The sequence below is a fragment of the Denticeps clupeoides genome, chromosome 4, assembly GCF_900700375.1.
Source record: "Denticeps clupeoides chromosome 4, fDenClu1.1, whole genome shotgun sequence".
NCBI lineage: Eukaryota > Metazoa > Chordata > Actinopteri > Clupeiformes > Denticipitidae > Denticeps > Denticeps clupeoides.
The window spans coordinates 29,575,727-29,597,004 of NC_041710.1; the positions used below are offsets into that span (position 1 = coordinate 29,575,727).

General features: G+C 48.1%; 2 protein-coding genes across 2 annotated transcripts; both read left to right on the forward strand.

Annotated features, from left to right (window-relative positions):
* Nucleotides 1-1,060: 1,060 nt before the first annotated feature.
* sall2 (spalt-like transcription factor 2) lies at nt 1,061-9,178 on the forward strand. Its single transcript, XM_028975849.1, has 3 exons — nt 1,061-2,613; nt 3,924-7,513; nt 8,123-9,178. Exons 1-3 carry the CDS (start codon nt 2,538-2,540, stop codon nt 8,444-8,446), a joined length of 3,990 nt encoding a protein of 1,329 aa, XP_028831682.1. The 5' UTR covers nt 1,061-2,537; the 3' UTR covers nt 8,447-9,178.
* Nucleotides 9,179-10,110: 932 nt separating this feature from the next.
* Nucleotides 10,111-19,972, forward strand: mmp14b (matrix metallopeptidase 14b (membrane-inserted)). Its single transcript, XM_028978095.1, has 10 exons — nt 10,111-10,592; nt 14,552-14,700; nt 15,450-15,572; nt 15,928-16,235; nt 16,721-16,882; nt 17,003-17,175; nt 17,285-17,423; nt 17,575-17,725; nt 17,859-17,974; nt 18,403-19,972. The coding sequence occupies exons 1-10, from the start codon at nt 10,506-10,508 to the stop codon at nt 18,816-18,818; spliced, it is 1,824 nt and encodes a 607-aa protein (XP_028833928.1). The 5' UTR covers nt 10,111-10,505; the 3' UTR covers nt 18,819-19,972.
* Nucleotides 19,973-21,278: the final 1,306 nt, after the last annotated feature.

Here is a 21,278-nt window from a genome sequence, read left to right on the forward strand (position 1 = left end):
CCATGGTCTTGCAGCATTCAGACTGCGAGTGTGAATGAAAGGCAACGTTTCGAGCCATTTCCTCGACCTGCCAGCAGAGGACGCTGTTTCCAGACCAGCGACGCGCTGGCTGCTGGAAAACATGATTTGCATGGATCTGTAGCCATAGGCAACTGGTGACGACTGAAAACTCAAACCCGAAATCCAAGAAGCTGTCTTAAATTTCACTTTTTTTTTTTAAATTGCACTTGCGTATTTCAAGACAAACAATTCATTTTTTAAGAATTCACGCGTTGAATTGCTCATGTAGTCCCCGTGTAAAGCGGTGCTTCACGGGCCACGGCACCGCGTCCAGACGTCCACGCGGCGGGCATGAACGGTATCGGGGGGGAAGCGCGTCGACGGTAAAACGTGACGGGCGGCGGCCAGACGGAAGCGTCGCGGACAGGGACGCGTCTGGCCCGGACGGAGGGACGGACCGACGGACGCTGCCGCAACGCGAGCTACGGCGGCGGCTCGGGCCGCCCAGCAGGCCGCCCGCCCGCCTCCTCCAAATACAAAGAGCCGAGCGGCGGCAGGGGAGGGAGGGGTGACGGGCTCCTGCCCCAGTACCGCATCGCACCGTCCCCCGTCCCCCGTCCCCGGGTCCCCGCCGGACGACGGCCTTGATGTAGCGGCGACAGCGCGCGCAAATACGTTCCGCTCCGGACGACGACATGACGCCGGAAGGGGCCACGCCGCGACACCGCAGCCGCGCGCGGTGAGTACCGGGGCCATTGTGACCGGGCGCGCGCGCGCGCTCGCGAGAGGAATATGATTCATAACTTGTTATGATTCATAGCGCGCGTGCGCGCAACAGGTCGCGCGGTACAGTGGCGGCGCGACAGAAGTTGAGCGTTCTGAGCGACGCGATTATGAAACGCTGCATGACGCGGGCCGGCCGTGGAGCCGGGAGATAAAAAAGCCTATTACATTATTATATATTATATATATTATTATATTACATATATGAAATGTGTTGTGTGTGTGTGTGTGTGGTTTTCCGAGCAACTGCCTCATTAAGCAACAACAACAACATCCTGATGTACAGGCTTCCACATGCAATTTCTGTAAATATAGAAATATTTTTATAAAGATAGAAATCTTCTGTATTTAATGTGCACAGATCTGATCGTGTTGGTGTACATGTATTTCGAGAGAGAGAGACGTCAACAAGAGGAGAAAAAACCTGTAAGGAAGGGACACACCTTTAAAAAAAAAAAAAAAAAAAAAAGACAATGGGTGAAATGTAACCTTGGCATCTATAAGAGAAATGTGGATTTGCCAAGCTACATTTCGTTTGCAGAATACGAAGAGATGGAAATGTGAATATGTTTGCAGTCTTGTAGACAATAAGTGTGTGTGTGTGTGTGTGTGTGTGTTTGGTGCTGGTACATTGGTGCCAGTTCCAGTCACAAGCATTAAGGACGGCAATCATGTCGGAATAAAATGTTTTAAAATCCAAAAAAGAAAAGAAAAGGCCAGAGGATATTGTTCTAATTGTGTTCGCTAACCAGTCAGGATAAAATGCTGTTTTGTGTTATAAATTCCACCAATGAAGTTTTTTTTTCATGAAAACAAAGTGGTTCAAGGTCAGCCTTCTCTTTCTCTGTCTGTCTCTGCTGCTTTATCGTGTGTCGTGGAGAACAGCGGTGAAGCCCAGAGGATAAACGGGGGGACTGCGCACCACACCAGGGGGGTCTGAGCCCTCGGGAGACTCGCTAAAGGCTAAAACTCACCCAAGTGCAGCTGGAACGGCCGTCCCGTGCGCCTTTTCTTTCATGGGTTTGCTGCATGTAGGTGGCAACCGTGCCGAACGTCGGCCAAGCTGGTGTCGCTCCATCTTGGGGCTCCTCCCTCGCTTGTTGATAACTGAGTGCAGACTCCACCCACCCCCGCCGCGCCCGCTCCACCAACCTGTATGCATCGCGCTTCTCATTCGCGTACAACCGGTATAGAACAGCACAGCATTGCTGATGAAGATGTTGGGTTTTTTTGCCGTAAGACTTTCAACGTAAGGCTATGAACGCCAGCCCTTCTACCACTTCCATTTAAATGCTGTTGAACAGGGACGGGATATTCTTAGTTTGTTTGTTCTGCTTTTTGGTTAAGTTTTAACATGAGCCAATGAACGTAAAAAAAAAAAAAAAAGTAGGTGAGCAGAGGGCTTTCGGCAAAATACTCAGGGTATGTCTCGGAGGAGGTGGTGTCCATCGCCATTTGAATGCAAATGTGGTAGAGGAACAAGGAGACTGTGTGCTACTGTGTGCATGTGTGTGTGTGTGTGTGTGTGTGTGTGTGCATGACTGAGAAAGGAAGAACGAAAGAGGGAACTCTTTGAGGACACAGAAGGAACGGTAGCTGCACACACATGGTCATCTCGGATCGCCTCATTTACACTGATGCTTGAGGTCTCAAGTGTTTTTAGTCCAGCGAAGACCAGCGCCGTTTCGCAGGTTTCATGAAAGGCCAGAGATCCGCGTGCATTTGAAAGAAAGTGCCTGTTTAATGCTTGAAACATGTCTCGGCGAAAACAGAAAAGACCTCAGCAACTTCCGAACCTTTTTCCCGGGACTTCGCGGACGCTGGAGTGCGGTGAGAGCCGTTTTCTTCGCAAGTATAAACTGTTCGTTAGCCAACCGATAGTGAGCGTAGGACTTTTTAGTTTCTCTATTTTTCATAAACTGTAAGGAAAACTGTACATTTAAAGAACGGCACAAAATCAAGAATCAGCTATTTGTTCTAGACCCTATTGTTTGCTTGGTGAAGACAAGCGGTAGAAAATGTTACAAAGCACCACACGTGGAGTCACGTACAGTTTAATTGCATTAACTTCGAGGCGTCGGAAGGGTCCCGACATGAATGCACGTATCACCGCCCGGGACGGAGGAAGCTGGCAGGGAAGCGTTGGGGAATGTGAGCGACGCGGGCTGAAAGGATGCCAGTGGTGAAGGACTTTCGTAAAGCTGTCGCTGAAATAGCCGAGACCGTATTGTGCTCCTTGGTCATTGTGAGCAAGCAGCCATCCATGGACGCTGCTGGAATGCCGGTGTGTGTTTGTGTGTGTTTTCTTTTATTGATCTTGAAGACCAGGTCTTGGTTGACCACAAGTCTTGTTACACAGTCATACATTTAGCAGCGATATGTTGCATTTCTATTCATGTGTTACAGACATAGAAACCATTGCGTGTTGGTGTGTGTGTGTTAAGGTGGACGGTGGAACTTTGCAAACAAAGTTATGTATTTGTGTGTGTTCGTATTTTCTCATCTTTTCCCTTCCAAAGTCTGCGAATGCACGTGATCTCAGTCCTCATAGGACAGTTCTTCTAACCAATTAGAGCCCCCTTACAGTGTCCAGCACCTCTTGGAGTGGCTGACCTCTGACACCCCTCTGGGTTCAGAGGGAAGGTGAGCGGTTAAATGAAAGACCAAGCAAACAGAGAGGTTCTCTCTCGGCATCTGGGGGAAGGGGGTTAAGACGGTTTGGGGGATTCTGTGGCAAAGTCCATTGTCCTCTGTCATGTGTTGCTGTGGCAACAAGGTTTGCTGGAAGTGGTGTACAGAGTATTTTGAATGAGTGGAAGGATGGGGTTTCAGACTGAAAGGATGGAGAACAAAGAGCAAGTGAGAAGTTTTTGGGTTCTCTTTGTATTTATTTATATTTGTACGACAATACCAAGCAATCTCCCAACAGGAATTCAAAGTTCACTTTTTTATCTTCGCTGTGAAACTTTAAGAATATACAGTCAAACTTGTCAAATATGTAGTCTCTCTGCCAACAGACTGAGTTTTCTGAATCTGGAGTGCTTTATGGGAACTAAACCTTCTCCAGAAATCGTGTGGTAGATGCACCAAAAACTGTAGCAATCTCTCTTCTGATAAAAGTAACCCACTTTGTTTCTCAGGGGACACGTTTGATGAGAATACGCTCACCGCCACTCTGTCAACGGACTCTTGTTTGGGATCCTCCTCTTCTCGGAGTGGACGGCTCATCAGTCTCCATCCTTCTTCTGCTGGGGCCCACACTCCCTCCCTTCCGGCGAACAGTTCACTTCCTTCCTTCTTCACCAGTGAACCTAAACCCCGTCCCACCTCTCTCGCGGACACCCCCAACTTCCGTGTGCTTAAAAGTCCGGCTGTCACCACCCACTGCCCCTCTTTGTTGTCCCCTGCACTCCCCTCCGTCCAGAACCACACTCCACATTTGGTAATGGCTTCTCCTAAACTCGGAGTGTCTGTCACCACCACCACCGCCTCCTCTTCTCCCTCCCCTACTTCTCTCTGCCCTGGCCCTCACCATGGAAGCCCCAGCCCAGTCCCCGACGGTCCCCCAAGCCCCATGACACCCTTGCCTAGTCCTGGCACTGGGCCCCCTTGTCCTCCTCGAGCCCAGCTCAGCATTGCTGTCATTTTGGATGAGCTGCAAGTCCTTCAGCAGAGGCAGATTCACCAGATGCAGATGACAGAGGAGATCTGCCGGCAGGTGCTTAGGCTGGGCGGTGCGTCCTGTGCTTTGGAGTCATCGCCATTACTCCTGTCACCTCTGTCTCAACTCTGCCTGGAGGGAGTCAAGAACTCTTCACGACATTCCCAAACCACATCTGTCCCACCACCTTCCTCTGTACCACCTCTCCTGGCTTGCTTTTCCTCACTGTTGCCACCTCAAGCCACACCCAGGCCTCAGAAGACTTCTCAACCACTTTCACATGTTCTGCGTACTCAGAAACCTCAGTTTGATGGTGGAAGAGCAGCAGCAGGGGCCCAAGCATTTCCTGTCAACAGTCTTCACTCCTTTGCATCTTCCAGCAGTCTTTCGTCCACTGGCAATAGCCACCCAGTGGGCCATCCTGCACGTTTCCTCCACAAGAAATCAGCAAACACCTCCCCAACCGGTGGCCTCAACGTATCCACGCCTCCTCTTCCGGCAGCAGGCCAGCTTGTTGCACCCTCACAAGATTCAAATCCCTCACTACAAGGTCTGGGATCGGCATCATCTTTAGAGCGCTCCCAGCATTCCTGCCGGTTTTGTGGAAAGCAGTTCAGTAGCGACTCCTCCCTGCAAATACATTTGCGGTCCCATACAGGAGAACGTCCATACCAGTGTCCAGTGTGTCTCAGTCGCTTTACCACACGTGGGAACCTGAAGGTGCATTTCTTGAGACACCGGGAACAGAACCCTGAGTTGTCCCTGTCTTTGCTGCCTCCTTCCTTATTCATATCAGGTATTGGAGCAGCTAGCGGGTCTGAACTGGGTCAGTCAACTGGCTCCTCTGGGACAGCTGTCCAGAGATGGCGGAAGCGGCGACACGATGACGAAGTCTCCGCCGAGGGTCTCGAGGTCAGTGCACCTGAAAGCGGAATCTCTTCCGGTACAGTACAGAACACCCCGCCGTCTTCCCTGCCGCTGCCTCCTAGTGTGGATATTGCCTTGCTGTCCACGGCTCACTCGCTGCTGCAGCTCAATCGGGCTGCGGCTGCGGCGGCTGTCGCCGCCTCCATCTCGTCCGCCGCATCACACTCCCCTTCCAGCACCATCTCTTTGGGAACATCTTTGCTTTCCACCCCAACCTCCTCCGCCTCCTCCTCCATTACTGGATTGTTCAAAGGAGCAAAACAGCAGCGCTTTGATGAGAACACCCCCCCGCTTACCACCCTGTTGACACCCTCAGCCTATTCCCAGTTGGCCCACCTTCCCAAACTTCTTTTCCCAACTGCTCCTACCCACCCTGCGCTAGGACTGCTACGTTCCTCGACTTCCACTTCAGCAGGATCCCAGCAGCAGGTCACATTTCCCTTTTCCCAGTATCCAAAAGCCCTGGGTTCATCTATAGCCTCTCCCTCCACATCAACCTTGACCTCTGACACTTCCAAGCTGCAGAGGTTGGTGGAGAAGCTAGAAAAAGGACCACAGAGCCCTGTTCACTGGGTGTCTTCCGCAGGAAATACATTGCCAAGTATCGTTAGCTCAGCAGGAGTAAGTGGCAGCTCCTCTAGTACTGAGACGAGTTCCTCTAGCACGTTTGTGGTCACGTCGTCTCGGTCCACTTCCACCACCTTCAGCCCGCCGTCCATCTTCAGCAGGGAAATGGTGGCTGCACTTGGCATTAGTGCTAATGGAGCAAACACGCTGACGGGCGCTGTGCTCCCCAGCCTGGCGATCCCAAACGCGGCCTCCTCTCTCGCCAACAACCAATGCCCTATTTGTCTGCGGGTGCTCAGCTGCCCAAGGGCTCTGCGTCTTCACCAAGCCACCCACCTTGGTGAGCGCCCTTTCCCCTGCAAGCTGTGTGGCCGTTCCTTCTCCACCAAGGGCAGCCTGCGAGCACACCTGGCCACCCACCGTGCACGCCCGCCTAATGCCCGCGTCCAGAATTCCTGTCCACTGTGCCAGAGGAAGTTTACCAATGCTCTGGTGCTTCAGCACCACATTCGCATGCACCTGGGTGGGCAGCTCCCACCAGAGGGAACAGACGAACTGCAAGCTGAAACAACGGCGCCCGATGCCATCTCGCTGTTGCAAAGTTCAACTGGTCCCATCAAGGCAGCTCAGCTGTCAAAGGATCCTGATTCAGTCAACAACTCTGTTACACTTTCGGTCAGTGTTGAGCCTCCATCTAGCTCGGGTGCTCAGAGACAGCTGTGTAGTCCTGACCCAGTCCCACCTTCTGACCTCAGCCCAGACCCTTCCCTGAATCCTCCTTCTCACACGCCGCGACCAGGCAGTGCTGAGCCTCCAGTTCTGAGCGCTAGCGTCCCGTCTCCTTCCAGGTCAACACCCTGCCTGGACACTCTAGACTATTCTGCCGAATCCTCTCTGCCGAATAACAGCATCCTTTCTGAATATTTGCCTTTGGTGGCATCCCCAGCTGCCATGGCCAGTCCTGCCAACGAGCTGAAAGACAACAGTGGACCGAGTGAAACGACTTCTCTACTGTCCAACCTTCGCGCCACTAATGTGACCCCTGAGAGCCTCATCTCTAAATCTTCACAGAGCTCTTCATTGCTCTCCAGTCTCAGCATCAGCAGCAGCTCCCCATCTTTTCCTGGTCCATGCACTGACGCAACTCCCCTTCCCACGGCCTTCACATCTGACTTGAGTTTTGCCCAGATTCCAAAACCACAAAGTCCTGAGACTGGTGAAGAAAATAAAGAAGACTTCCTTCACTGTTTAACACCAAAGAACGTGCAAATGTTGGCCCTGGACGTGGACACTGCGGTTGCACCGGTGCCAGATTCTGTGAAAAAGGGCAGTGTACAGTCAGGACAGGATGTTCCTGTCACACAAGCAAGAAACAATATGGAGATTTCCCATTGTCTTCCGGTGGTAGATGATGGATTGACCTCAAAGACAACAGGGGGTGAGCAGGACCAACCTGAGATGACAGCTCCCACGAGTCTTGGCTCCAAAGTACCATCCACTATCTCCCACTCAAGGAAAAAGATTTACTGCTGCTCAGAATGCGGCAAAGAGTATGCTAGCCGCAGCGGACTGAAGGTAAGGCACCAAAACATTATTATATGCACATTTGGGCAAAATAGGAAAGAGTAGTGGTGGGTAAATGTGTTCAGTAATTTATTAATACACTTTGATAATATGCATGTGTTAAAATAGTTGTGCTTTATAATTATTTACGTAACTGTATTAAGGTTACGGTGTCTTTGTTGTTATTACAGTGTTAAAAGAAACGATACAAGGAAATTGTATTTCCACGCATCGCAGTAGTGTCACGTTCGCTCATACATTCACATTCCACACAGCAATAAAAAGAGGCATAAATGAATAGGGAAAACACAGCGATGATGAATATCAGATACTGTACATAGTTGCTCTGAATAACATAAATATCAGTATGAATAATACTTATCATTCACTCTCACATTTGAGTGCAAGGAGCCTATTTATTTGTTTTATACTGCATCAGACAAAAATTATTGTCTTTTTTTTATTTAGTTATAAACTATTGCCTTATAAAATGTAATATTTTATAAAATTGTAATATAATATACTGTTACATTCCATCCCTGATTATATAGACTATTATGGTCATGGTCACTTTGGGTTGTCTTTTAACAAATGTACCCCATTCTACCCATTCAAAAAAAGGGGCACATGAAGCATCATGGTGGTGTGGTCCTCAAGCCTTCACAGCCTTCCAAAACTGCGCGTACAGCCCTCGAGCGCCAGCGCCCCACCTCCATGGCAGCTTCAGGATCCGCCCGGCCCCCTCCAGCTACCAGATCATCGACCAGCTTCTGGAACCAGTGCCAGCCATTTCTCAGCACCAGCAGTGGAACATCCGCTGGCGTGGTTGGCCAAGGCAGAGAGGCTGACGTCCCGCAGTCGCTTCTGCCACCAGTCACTTCTCAGCGGAAGAAGGAGACCCCTGGTGGGAGAGGTTCAGAAGACCGAAGGGACAATGAGGGCTGATCATAAACAGAATAGGTTGTTCAGTGATCTATGCCTTCAAAAAAAAAACAAAAAAAAAAACGATATTGTTCTGTATTTGTGTAGTCTTGCAATGTCATCTGTATCTATTAATAGCGTATGTGTTAAAACGTATATTAAATACTATGCTTTTGATGTCATTTCTGCTCAAAAAATGAACAGGTAAACCCATTCCCTCCCGTTATTTCATTATTTGAGGGCGAAGCAGCATTGAATTGTTAAAACTTTGTCTAACAAGTGTCTCCTTTAAAAAAAAATGTAATGGAATTTTAAAATAATTTAAAGCATGAAACCGTCATAATCTAATGTTCGAAATGGTATAGAAGACTGACTCTGACGTAATCTGTGTAAGAACTGTAGAATTGTGACATCCTCTTGTATGTTTTCAGTCTGGGGTGCACTGTACTTTTCCTTAATATTAATATTCGCAGTGTTTACTACTCCGTCATGTTAGTGGCACTAGAATAACTAAAAGTAAATGTTTCTTGTCGTTTTGGATGCAGCTGTTCTTTGGGTTGACAGTGCCGTGTCTTCTCTGCGTTTGCGTGGAATGTATTTGTTGGCAATGTTGTAAAATGTCTTTTTTTGTACCCGTGACCTTGACATTGGAAAATGCCTCTTCTGTGTGTTTACATTTTAGTGTATGCTCATCTATGGTAAAAGGTTAAAAAAAAAAAAAAAAAGTAAAAAATAAAATTCCTTGTAATGATTGCACACGTTTGTGAGGCGTGAAGTGTTTAGATCCCGGCGTGAAGCCGCGTGAGTCACAAGAGTTATTTCTGCGAAGTGTTGTCAGTAGGTCTGTATTTGTGGGCCACATCCTTTTAAGACGAGATTCAAAGAACGAACGTGTCACAGTGGCATGACAAGGCTGCCCCAGTTTGGAAGTTCCGTTTAAATTGTCCCAGTGAAGGACACGTATATCCTGTGACAGCTGGTGACCCTGATGATCCGTTCAGAACTCGACGTTGGACCACAGTCTCAGGCTAAAACCTCAGGGGACGAAGCAACGACCCCCCTCCTCTGTCTGCGATGTGACGCCGTGTAAGCCTGTGGCTCCGTGGTCCCAGGGAGTGACGAGCTGCCCTGTCCTGGAGCTCCACACAGTGTCAGTGTTGGTCCGAAGGAGTTTCTCCTACTGCCCAAATTCCCGTCTGTCTCTAGAGCACGACAAATACATGCAACCTTCGGCAAGTGTGGACGTAACAGGTCAGGAAGTGGGGGAACGGGCGTCCGTGTGAGGGTTTCACCCCAAAAAAAGAACACTTACAGCCCCCCAAGCTCACAGCTGCACGGCCTGTACTGTCCTGTCAATGAAATACGACCTAAAAGAATTAAAAAGCTACAAAGAGAATTTTAAAAAAACAAACTGAGTTGAAAATGATATGTTTTATAAGAAAAAGAAGATTATTGAAAAAAGATATATGTGGGGGTTTTATTTAAACATCATTAGACTGTTATAAACACAGGAATTAACCATTTCTAATATCTTCTAATAAGAGGGTCACAATTTTCTCATCTCTCTCGTTTTTCAATAAATATTACTATTGTAAAAATTCGTAAAGATTCCAACTGCGGCCCTTTCCGGGTTCCCGGAGGGAGGAGGAGGATGGACGGAGGAGGAGGAGGAGAAGAAGGAGGGACAGGGCCGGACCAGCGGAAAAAACGCGACCACGTCTACAGGCGCTACAGACCGGCAGTTCGGACGCGACGCGAACATTTAGAAAAGGAACGCGGATATATATCAGCATACAGAAGTATATATTTATCGTTTTTTTTCCCCGCGAACGCGGTCCGACCTGCGTCTGTTTGTAGGAAGTATCGATTATTTGTGCACGTGAGCCGTTTACGATGCTGTAGGCTGTCGATAATACTCGTTTTTGTTCGCAAATGCGGTTTGGAGATTAGATCCGCGGGATCTGGTACCAACAGCTGGTCTGCGCGATGTGCTGACATTCATTTCATTAGAAAAAACATTAGATCCGTAAAGGAGTTTTTAATAAGCTGCTTTTTTAAGAAACGTAGTCGATTGACGGTCGCGATGAAGTCTTTCGCCGAGATGCTGCTCTTGTTCACATGCGGGCTGTGTGCGCACGGAGCGGCGACCAGGCAGCAGCTGAAGCCGGAGGTGAGTGTGGATCATGCACACACACACACACACACACACACACACACACACACACACACACACACACTTGCACACTCATTCACACACACACGCACACACACTTTCACACACTCACACATACTTACACACACACACACTTACACATACTCACTCACACACACACACACTCACTCACAAACAACCTCACACACACTCACTCATACTCACACAAACTCACACACACATACTCACACACACTCTCTCTCTCTCACACACACACACTCTCACACACACTCTCTGACACACTCTCACACTTACACACACTCACTCACACTTACACACACACACACACACACTCACAAACAACCTCACACACACTCACTCATACTCACACAAACTCACACACACATACTCACACACACTCTCTCTCTCTCACACACACACACACTCTCACACACACTCTCTGACACACTCTCACACTTACACACACTCACACACACTCACACTTACACACACACTCACTCACAAACACACTCACACACATTCTCACACACACACTCACAATTACACACACACACACTCACTCACACACACACTCACACACTCTCTCACACACATACTCACACACACTCTGACACAAACTCACACACTCACTCACAAATGCACTCATGCACACTCACACTTACACACATATGCTCACACACACACACTCACACACACTCACAAACACTCACATAAACACACACACTCAAACACAGGCATTCACACACACTCACACACACACACACTCACAAACACACACTCACCAATACTCACAGTCACATACACTTCTTTTCTCTGGTTTGGCCCTGGCAGCACCAACATCTGATAAAATCCCCCAGAAGAACGTGGTTCAGTGTAACCTGCAAAATCTATAGAAACAAATAAACATGGTGGGGTGTTATTTTCTTGTGGCTTTTGGGGGGAGCAGAAGAGTTATCTGTGTTGGAGGAAGAAAATGAGACGTGTGTGTTTGTACGGTCCTGCTCTTCCTGCTGTAATAACAGTCGGTAAGGAATATGCTTCACGCGAACAAGGCGAAAAGAAAGGAAGGGGGAACTGCTGAGGCTGCAGGAACGCGAAGACTGGGGTATTTCATGACTGTGTGTTGTGGTTTGACATCCCCAGATATGGTGTGGACGTGTTGAGAGTGGGGACGGTGGGCAGATTTTCTTTCTGAGAAGCATAATTTCAGACATATGTCCAGTGTTAGGGTGGTGCTGTAGGAGGTTTTTACAAGGAAGGCCTCGTCCATGCAAGGAAGTGATCACATATCCATATCCTGGAAGGTCTTTTCTGCTTCCTCACAGCTGCCGGCCAGTTCATGAAAACAGCAAAGATCAACTTTTGAACACTCGTTTCGGGTTGTTTTAGACAGGGCTGGGTGAATATTCAGTTTTAATGATGAATATTCGGTTTTGAATGTTTGTGAAATAGCCTAGACACTCATATTGTTGTCTGTCACAGCATGAACATTGTTAGTTATAATGTACTTTTTTTTTTTTAATTTTGAATTCCATCAAGATAATTGTTGTCGGTGGGCAGTGTTAGTTTCAACATTGTACTCGTCACATCATTGATAATCATAATCTAAACCACATTTGGTGGTATTTTACTTTTTCCTTGATTTCTGGGACATTGTGATAAATCTTGTCTAAAAATATAATTTTATGAAATAATTCATATGGGCACATTGCCCAACCCAATACTATAAAAGAAATCACATTTTTAGTTTAGCATGACATTTGTGATTAGATGTTTGTGACCAAGTGACAGTTACAGGAACCATTGAGTTTAAATTGTACTAAATTTATTACTAATTATTAGTAGGAGTTGCAGAATGTAGATTTTTCCACCAATACATTTTGATTTGTAGGTTACTGACAAACATCTAGAGAAAAAACTATGCATTTTTATTTTGTGATGATATTGACATTAAATTCATACTATTACAGTGATCATAATATAGAGATCTTCGCCATTGTCATGATTTAATAAAATGATGACAATGCCATGCATGGTAGTATAGGTATATATTTAATCTCTGATGATGGAGTAGGAAATGAAGAGGGGGAGGGTGTGGGTGACAAAGACAGGAAACGCGGAGGCTGAACTGATGCCCACTCGACAGAGGGTTTGTTGTTGGCCATAAATTCCGTCATTATATTGCGGCATGTCTGACAGAGGATGTGAATCGTCCGAGAATGGCCGGAAGGAGCGATCGTATTAGGTCTCTGCAGGCTGTTCTTAGTTGACATATGCGTCCGGCTGGCACTGGAAGTCGGTCTGCCTGTGCCTGGTGGCCTGGAGGTGTCTGGACAGACATAGTACGGGTGCTGACTGCAGCACACCCTGATTTGACCCCTGATTTCGACTGCCAATCATTAAAAATAGGGTTTTTTTTTCTAGACAGAAAATGGAAACACTGCTCTTATACCAGCTCTGTGTGGACTGCAGCGCAGCGTTCAGTGTGGTGCACTGAGGCGGATAGTCCTTCCATTTGGGAGCAACAGGTTTGACTGGGGAAGCAATATGTTGCACGGCACATTGATCCGGCTCACTTTTTACCACCAATTTGGAAATCGGAAGAAAGCATGAGAAACTGTACATGAGGGCCGTCGAGCTTTTATGCTCTTGTGTGTGTGTGTGTGTGTGTGTGTGTGCATTGAAGACTTGGTTGTCAGCTCTGGAGTCACTCAGACTCAGGCTGGTCAGACAGTTTGGTTGGATGACAAACACTGTCTCTCAGCGATGAGCAGACGAGTTCATCCAAAAAGGGGAACTCGGAATGAGACAGACATAATGTCACAAGATAAAGGAAAATTAAATCTGCTATTTTTTCAAGACTCCTTCCCCAATTTTCCATGCACCGGATGACTGTGGCTTCACCATCTACAGTTCATGTGATTTTTCACAATTTCCACAATGCTTTCCTCTTCCGGCACCTTCCCCCTTGTGCTTGCGGCACACTGGCTCTTTTTTTTCATTTTTCGAGTGAAAAGAGTGAGTCATGGCCCAAGACTTCTTTTCAGAAGACACGGGGACAGGATACAAAGAGGCAAGTCAGAGTTAGTGAACTGTTGTAGGACAAAAGTGCAGCGGTTGACTGAGGGAAGAAAGTGGAAGTCAAGTAGGTCCGGTGGATTCCGTCTCTGCATCATTCCTGTTCGGAGAAGTGATGGATCATCACCGCTTTGACGAACGTTACATCATAAGTAACGAACGCTACATTTTCCCTGGCTTTTCTGCAATACAGGAACGTTTTCAGGGCGTGGCTGCGTGCTGATATTGACCCTCGGGATTTGGGGGACTGAACGAGAAATTCTGCTGAGGTTTGGATGGGGACCATACAGAAATTCCCAACCAAAATGACCGACTGGCTGTGTGGTAGCAGGAGACACTGAGCGTCACACAGACATTCAGAGCGACAAAAGCAAGTCTTTCTGCAGCAACAATGCAGAGTGACGTCCGCATACACACGTATGGAACATTCGACATATGTATGGCACATGCGCTTACAGGAAAGCCATTTTTATGGACATTCTCTATTCTAATATTATGCCGAAGCCCTCTGTGGTAAAGTGTCCTGTAATCATATGGCAGTCGGTACTGCGGAGTCGACATCAAAGCCGGGCGTGCTCTCCTGGCCTTTCTCAGCAGGGAAAATGGAGCATGGAGCCGCTGGCCCCGATCCAGATTATCTGTTTTTTTGGAGGGGTTTTTTTCTTCTTCAAGGTGAAGGCAGGGCCACATTTAGAGTCACAAACAAGCCAGAAGCTATCGATCTTTACGACACAATTCATTTGGACTGGCGCAACAGGCTGCCTTTCTAGCCAGCCTTTCATTTTTGCACTATTGTTATGCATGCATTGTCTGTGCATGTACGACTGAGGTTTATCTGGATTTTCGGGCGTTGAGGTTGTGTTGTGACGCTCTGGCAGGTATGGCTGCAGCAGTACGGCTACCTGCCTCCAGGTGATCTGCGCACACACACCGCACGCTCCCCCAACTCCGTCACCTCCGCTATCGCTGCCATGCAGAGGTTCTACGGCCTCCAGGTCACCGGCTCCATTGACGGCAAGACATTGGAGTAAGTCTCTTTTTCCATCCATTTCAGATGAGAGCTATTGTAATCATTACTACAGGGTGGGCCATTTATATGGACACACCTTAATAAAATGGGAATGGTTGGTGACATTGAACACATTTTATAACTTGTAAATAACTCATTAAAGAATAAAGTTAAGTTAAAACCACACCATTGTTTTTCTTCTGAAATTACCAATAAATTTGATGTGTCACATGACCCTCTTCCTATTGAAAAAACAAAAGTTGGATCCAATGGCCGACTTCAAAATGGCCACTATGGTCACCACCCATCTTGAAAAGTTTGCCCCCTCACATATACTAATGTGCCACAAACAGGACGTTAATATCACCAACCATTCCCATTTTATTAAGGTGTATCCAGATATATGGCCCACCCTGTATATCTCATAATACATTTTAGATTGAGATGTCATTATATTCAATTTTCCATGCGCTGATGTTATTACCCTCAGCATTTTCAGACCCATGTGCAAATTTCCTTATTAAAACTGTTCACGGTGTTGTTGTTACGTGAGTTATTATGAAGGTTTACTAGTCCTGGAGTCTCTGTGGGGTTCCGTTCCACTAAGATTATTTAATGGGCCAAATGAGACAAACTACCATAGAGTCGTCTGTGGCTGGCGGGATATCGATATGAGGTTCAGTGGAAAAACTGAGTCCTTCAGGACTTTCCGAAATTCTGCTCCCTGCGCCATGCTTGGCCTCACTGGTCAGAACTGTGCTTTGCAGGGCGATGAAGAAACCGCGATGTGGGGTTCCCGATAAATTTGGTGCCGAGCTCAAGACCAACCTCCGAAAGAAGCGCTATGCGATCCAGGGGATGAAGTGGGAGAAGAATGAAGTCACATTCTGGTAAATAAGCGAAACGTAAAAAACACACACACAAGCAGGAATTAAAGTGTAAATGCGTAAATGGGGGAAATACGTCCATAATCATTTTGCTTATAAACGTTTGTGTATAAAAGGGCTCCTCTGTTTATATCCTTCTTCTTCTGCGATACTCTGGAAAAGTCATCTTTGGCGTACTGTAAAATCCCTGCACTGCTGCATAGACCGGCCAAGATTCCTGTGTGACTTGTAATGTAAATCACTTCTCCCCCCGCTTTTTTCCCCTCTTCTTTTCCGACTTTCCATATCTTTCTTTTTCCTCTGCCCTAATTCCATTAATTGTCCCTCTGCTGCCTTGTCCTGCTTTTCCCTGCCTCAGTATACAGAACTACACCCCAAAGGTCGGCGAGTATGAGACCTACGAGGCCATCCGAAAAGCCTTCAAAGTCTGGGAGGGCGTGACCCCGCTGCGGTTCCGGGAGATCCCATACAGCCACATCAGGGACAAGACGGAAGACTTCGCAGACATCATGCTGTTCTTCGCTGAAGGCTTCCACGGGGACAGCAGCCCCTTCGATGGCGAGGGGGGGTTTCTGGCCCATGCATACTTCCCTGCGGCGGGCATCGGAGGAGACACCCACTTCGACGCGGCAGAGCCGTGGACGATTGGCGGCCGCGACCTTTCAGGTGAATTCAGAGGCAAAAATAGTCGGGAGCGAAAACAACGCGGCCTGTCCCAGCTTGTCCCCTCGTCATTAGGAGTTAGGGGATTGCCGGGTGTCTCTCCCCCTCCGACAGAGAGAGATTTCTGTGGCTTTCGCCGGCTTTGTTACCGCCATCAGTATAGAACTATTTACACAAACAAGCCCACACACAGACACGCCTGTCTTCGTACCTTCACGCGCACGAGAGTACAACTGAAAAACATGTCCGGGGGGCAAAAATAAGAGGTTTGTCAAAACAAGTAACGCCAGCTCGGCACAGACCTGGTGCATGTTCGGTTTTGGCCAACATTCTCGTGAGTCATTTTGCAGAAGCGGTCGGGTGTTTTAATTAAACTCAGACTTTATTTTTGGGAATTGGGTCTGACTCATTTAGAGCTTCTGCTGCACGAACTCTCCTACGTGACCACAGCACACCGAATGACACTGACCACTTCGTCCCTGTCGCAGGTAATGACGTGTTCTTGGTGGCTGTGCACGAGCTGGGCCACGCCCTTGGTCTGGAACATTCCAATGACCCTTCCGCCATCATGGCTCCCTTCTACCAGTGGATGGACACAGAAAACTTTGAGCTGCCTGAGGATGACCGGCGTGGCATTCAACAGCTCTACGGTAAATGAAAGAAACAGATGTGGAATTACAGATATAAAAAAACACATTTTGGCAAATCTCCAATGGACGTGTTTAACGGTAACAACACTGCACATGGTACTGAGAGAAACATTTTTCAAGGTTCTGGGTCAGGGGGTCGTCCACGCCCACCTGTAAGTCCACGCACGCCCTATCATACACCGGCGCCCACCCACCCTCCATACAGACCCGGGAAGCCTCGCTTTGGCCCTGACGTGTGTGATGGCCATTTTGACACCATCGCCGTGCTCAGAGGGGAAATGTTTGTCTTCAAGGTATGTTCCTTGTGTTTCCCAGGCACCACATTTCCTCGTAGGTTCTCCGTACAACGTGTCTCACATAGCGGTGCAGGACATGCTCAGATTTGATTTTCTTTGTGTGCAGGATAAGTGGTTCTGGAGAATCCGGGATAACCGAGTTCTGGATGGATACCCCTTGCCAATTGGACATTTCTGGAGAGGGTTGCCCTCCTCCATTAATGCTGCTTATGAACGAGATGATGGCAAATTTGTGTTCTTCAAAGGTAATTTGTTATGAAATTCCATCACTTGCCACAGTCGTAGTGCTGTAGCTCTGAATACAAGGTCTGCTGCTGGACATCGGAATTGTTCATCGTGCACGATAAAATGCTAAAAATGTAGAAAGAAACCCTCCCAATCTGTTTCCTTTTAAAGGGGAGAGGTACTGGGTTTTCAGCGAAGCAGACCTCGAGCCAGATTACCCCAAGAACCTCAAGGACATGGGCACCGGCTTACCAAGAGACAGACTAGACGCTGCCCTGTTTTACACCCCCACTGGCATGACCTACTTCTTCAGGGGAAACAAGTGAGTCCCGACGCGATGCCACTCCGTGCCATGTCTGGTCTGGATAGATTATGCATATCGTTCAGGCTGTTGTAGGGCTGGCGGTTGACCGACACAATTCGTACTGTTAAAATATGCGAATTTGCATTGTCAGGTATTACCGCTTTAACGAGGACACACGCTCGGTTGATCCGGAGTACCCCAAACCCATCAGTGTCTGGCAGGGTGTCCCAGACAACCCCAAAGCAGCCTTCATGAGCAAAGACCAAGGTAAATATGGCCTCTGCGTCGGGGTGTGTCGGCCATGGGAGAGGAAGTGAGGAGGACTGAACTCCTTCCGGCCTTAGATCCTTTCACACGTGCAATACGCCCTCACTTACACACACACACACAGACACACACACACACACACACGTGCATCATATTATATGCCACACCTTTGCCTGTCTCTGAGCACAGACACACACTAGCTGGAATAAACACCGTCTACCCACCACAGGCTGCCGTTGCTTGTTTAGGCAGAGGCCGTCTGTAACCGGCAATCAGGCCTGAAGGAGACGCGCCCACCTCCCTAAAAATACAGGCCAGGTCTGAAAAATATCCCAAAAGGCCTGTTCCTGTAGCACGGAGAGTAAAAGCCTGTGTGTGCAGTCCCGTGCTGTCACTGGACTAAATGCTTCACTCCTGTGGCGTCGCAGGATACACCTACTTCTACAAAGCCAACAAGTACTGGAAGTTCAACAACCAGCAGCTGCGCGTGGAGCCCGGCTACCCCAAGTCCGCGCTGCGCGAGTGGATGGGCTGCCCCGAAGAGGACCCCAAAACGGGAGGCCGCGGACGTGACGAGGACAAGACCGGGACCACGGACACGGAAAAGACGGAGCGCACGGACGAGACCGACAAAACGACAAAGGACGAGGAGACCGAGGTGATCATCATCGAGGTGGAGGAGGAGGGCGGAGCCACCAGCAGGGTTGGGGCTGCAGCTGTGGTGATACCCCTCCTGTTGCTGGTCTGCGTTATTCTCACGCTGGGAATGCTGCTCTTCTTCCGCAGTTACGGCTATCCCAGGCGCCTGCTGTATTTCCAGCGCTCCTTGTTGGATAAGGTTTAGTTATAGGACGATGAGAGATGGCGAGGTGGGGCGAGGGAGGGAGGGAGGGAGCGGACGAAGAAAAGAGGGACTGTTAGGGAGTGAAAAGTGAGAGACGAGAGAATGGGGGTGGGATTGAGCAAGGATTGGCAGGGCAACTTCATGTAGGTTAAGAGGCGGCGTACGCACGCACACACGTACAGATCCATCTGCAGATCCTGGAGGAGCTTCAGAGCAACAAACTCCTTTACTAGACCAACAGGAGGAAAATGGCAGTTTGCAGAGAAGTCAGGCTGTTTAAGAGCAGAACGCTGACCTTTACAGACTTCACTCTCTGTGGTGAATAAAGGAAAATCTCTTTTCTCCTCATTCATTTTCTCCTCGTTCACTTTCCAGCTCTGGGTGTATTTGACGCCAGCTGACCGCTGTTTGTTTAGCCTAAAAAAATGTGTTTTTCATGTTTGCTCTTTGTGTTGTCATTGTGAATAGCCATGACTACGAGCCCAGTGTTAGCAGTTCATTGCCAAAGTGATGCATGGGGAAATGTACACGCCGAAGTGTTTGAGAGCGCGGACCATGATTCTCTGCGGTCTGGGGAGCGGCTTCACTCCCATCATGCGCTTTACGGCTGCAGTCTCCATGCATTCCCACAAACAGTAAAAGCCGGAGCCAGTATCATCCATTACAACCGCATATCTTCCCCGGGAATGTTTCATAAAACGTCCAGTAAATGCTGTGCTGTTTGTCCTGTGTCCTTTTTATAACTCCCTATTATATTGTACTGTAATTTTAACGACTGCCAAAATCAGTTATGACGCCATTGTTATTATAACTATTATTATGGTTATTGTTGTTCTACCATTCATTGATTGTGCTGTTTTTTTACTTCGTCATTAAATGTCCTGCTGGACAGGCATAGTTTCTAGATGTGGCCTTTATTTTGTATGTGGGGTGGATGGGAATTTCTGATTCTGTTTTTACAAAAAAACTTCTCAAACCAAATAAATGAATCATTTGAAAATAACTTGTTATTCTTCTTGATTAGTCAAGGGGGAGCTATATCAGACAACAATAATGATGATAATACTTTTAATAACGATGAAAATGATATGAATAGACTTGTACGTCACAGCATATTTCTCTGAAATTGACAAATAAAATATTTCTGAACGTCATCTTTTGTAATATGGCTTGGTTTGCTGGTCATGCGAACGCACACACACACACACACACACACTATGTTTAAAACATTCTGTTCTGTGGTTTTAGAAGAAAACACTTTTTTTGGGGTCCTGTTAACATCTCAGATGTCCAGCAGCACACAAACACATCCATCCTGGTCCTGCACGTCCCGTCTCAGCTCTTCACCCTGCTCTACTAGCTCCCCCCTCCTCCTCTTCCTCGCTGCTTCTTTGGAAAATGACTTTAGAAGTGGGTCGGAAAACACCGAGCCGTTCCAGGGATTAAATGAAACCAGGAATGATGATGATGGTACTGATGATGATGATGGTGATTGTGTAACAACCCGCCCCCTTCCTTGCTTTGGCGAGCGGCGCAGGAAAAGCGTTCTGCGTTTCGATCACAACAAAACACATTTCCAGAGACGCAGGGCAGCTCCCGTCCCCCGTCCCCCGTCCCCGCTGACGGACGCCATGACGGATGTCAACGTCACGTGACCACGTCCCCGGCCAATATGTCGTTTTCTTAGCGGGGAATCACGGTTTTACGGTTATATATGCAGCGCATTTGTAATGCGTAATGTGCAGTAGCGAAGTCATTAGGCCATCGGACTCATTTGACGCGTTTGTTTTGCATTTTGGAGGCATTTGGCGCCACGGTGCGAGTCACGAGCCTCTGGGTGGAAATGGCGCGGGAGGGAGGCGGGGTGGGTGGAATTCCATGAACAACATCTGGAATTCCGACTGCATCTGCAGCTCATCGCCGCACAGACACGGAGCCGGGAGCGCGCGCGCGCGCGTCCACGTGCAACTCACGTGACCGCGCCCAGGCCTCCTGCCAGTCAACACTGATCGGTTGTGTGTGTGTGTGTGTGTGTGTGTGTGTGTGCGTGTGTGTGTGTGTGCGTGTGTGTGTGCCTTTTCCCGGCTGATTCTGCAGGATTCGGGGACGAGCTCAGCACTTTTTCCTTCCCACAACTCCCTCCATTTCCGCTGCGTCCTTCCCTCTCTTTCTGTAATTGGAGTGTTTCTAAAGTTTGTGCAACAAAAAAAAAATGACAAGACCCGACTGAACACAGTCTGAAACTCACCACAAAATCTTCTGCCCCCTCCCCTGTCCCTTCCTCCCCTGTTTTCTCTCTGCGCGGACAGAAAAGCTTCATAATTCATACTCCCTCACTCGTGCTGCAGTTACGCCCATGCATTTACCTCATCCTGCAGGTCATTAACCAGCTCCAGGATGCAAAGCTGTAATCCCTCTATATTCCCTCTTTCCCAGCGCTCCTCTTATTTCCATGCCGGA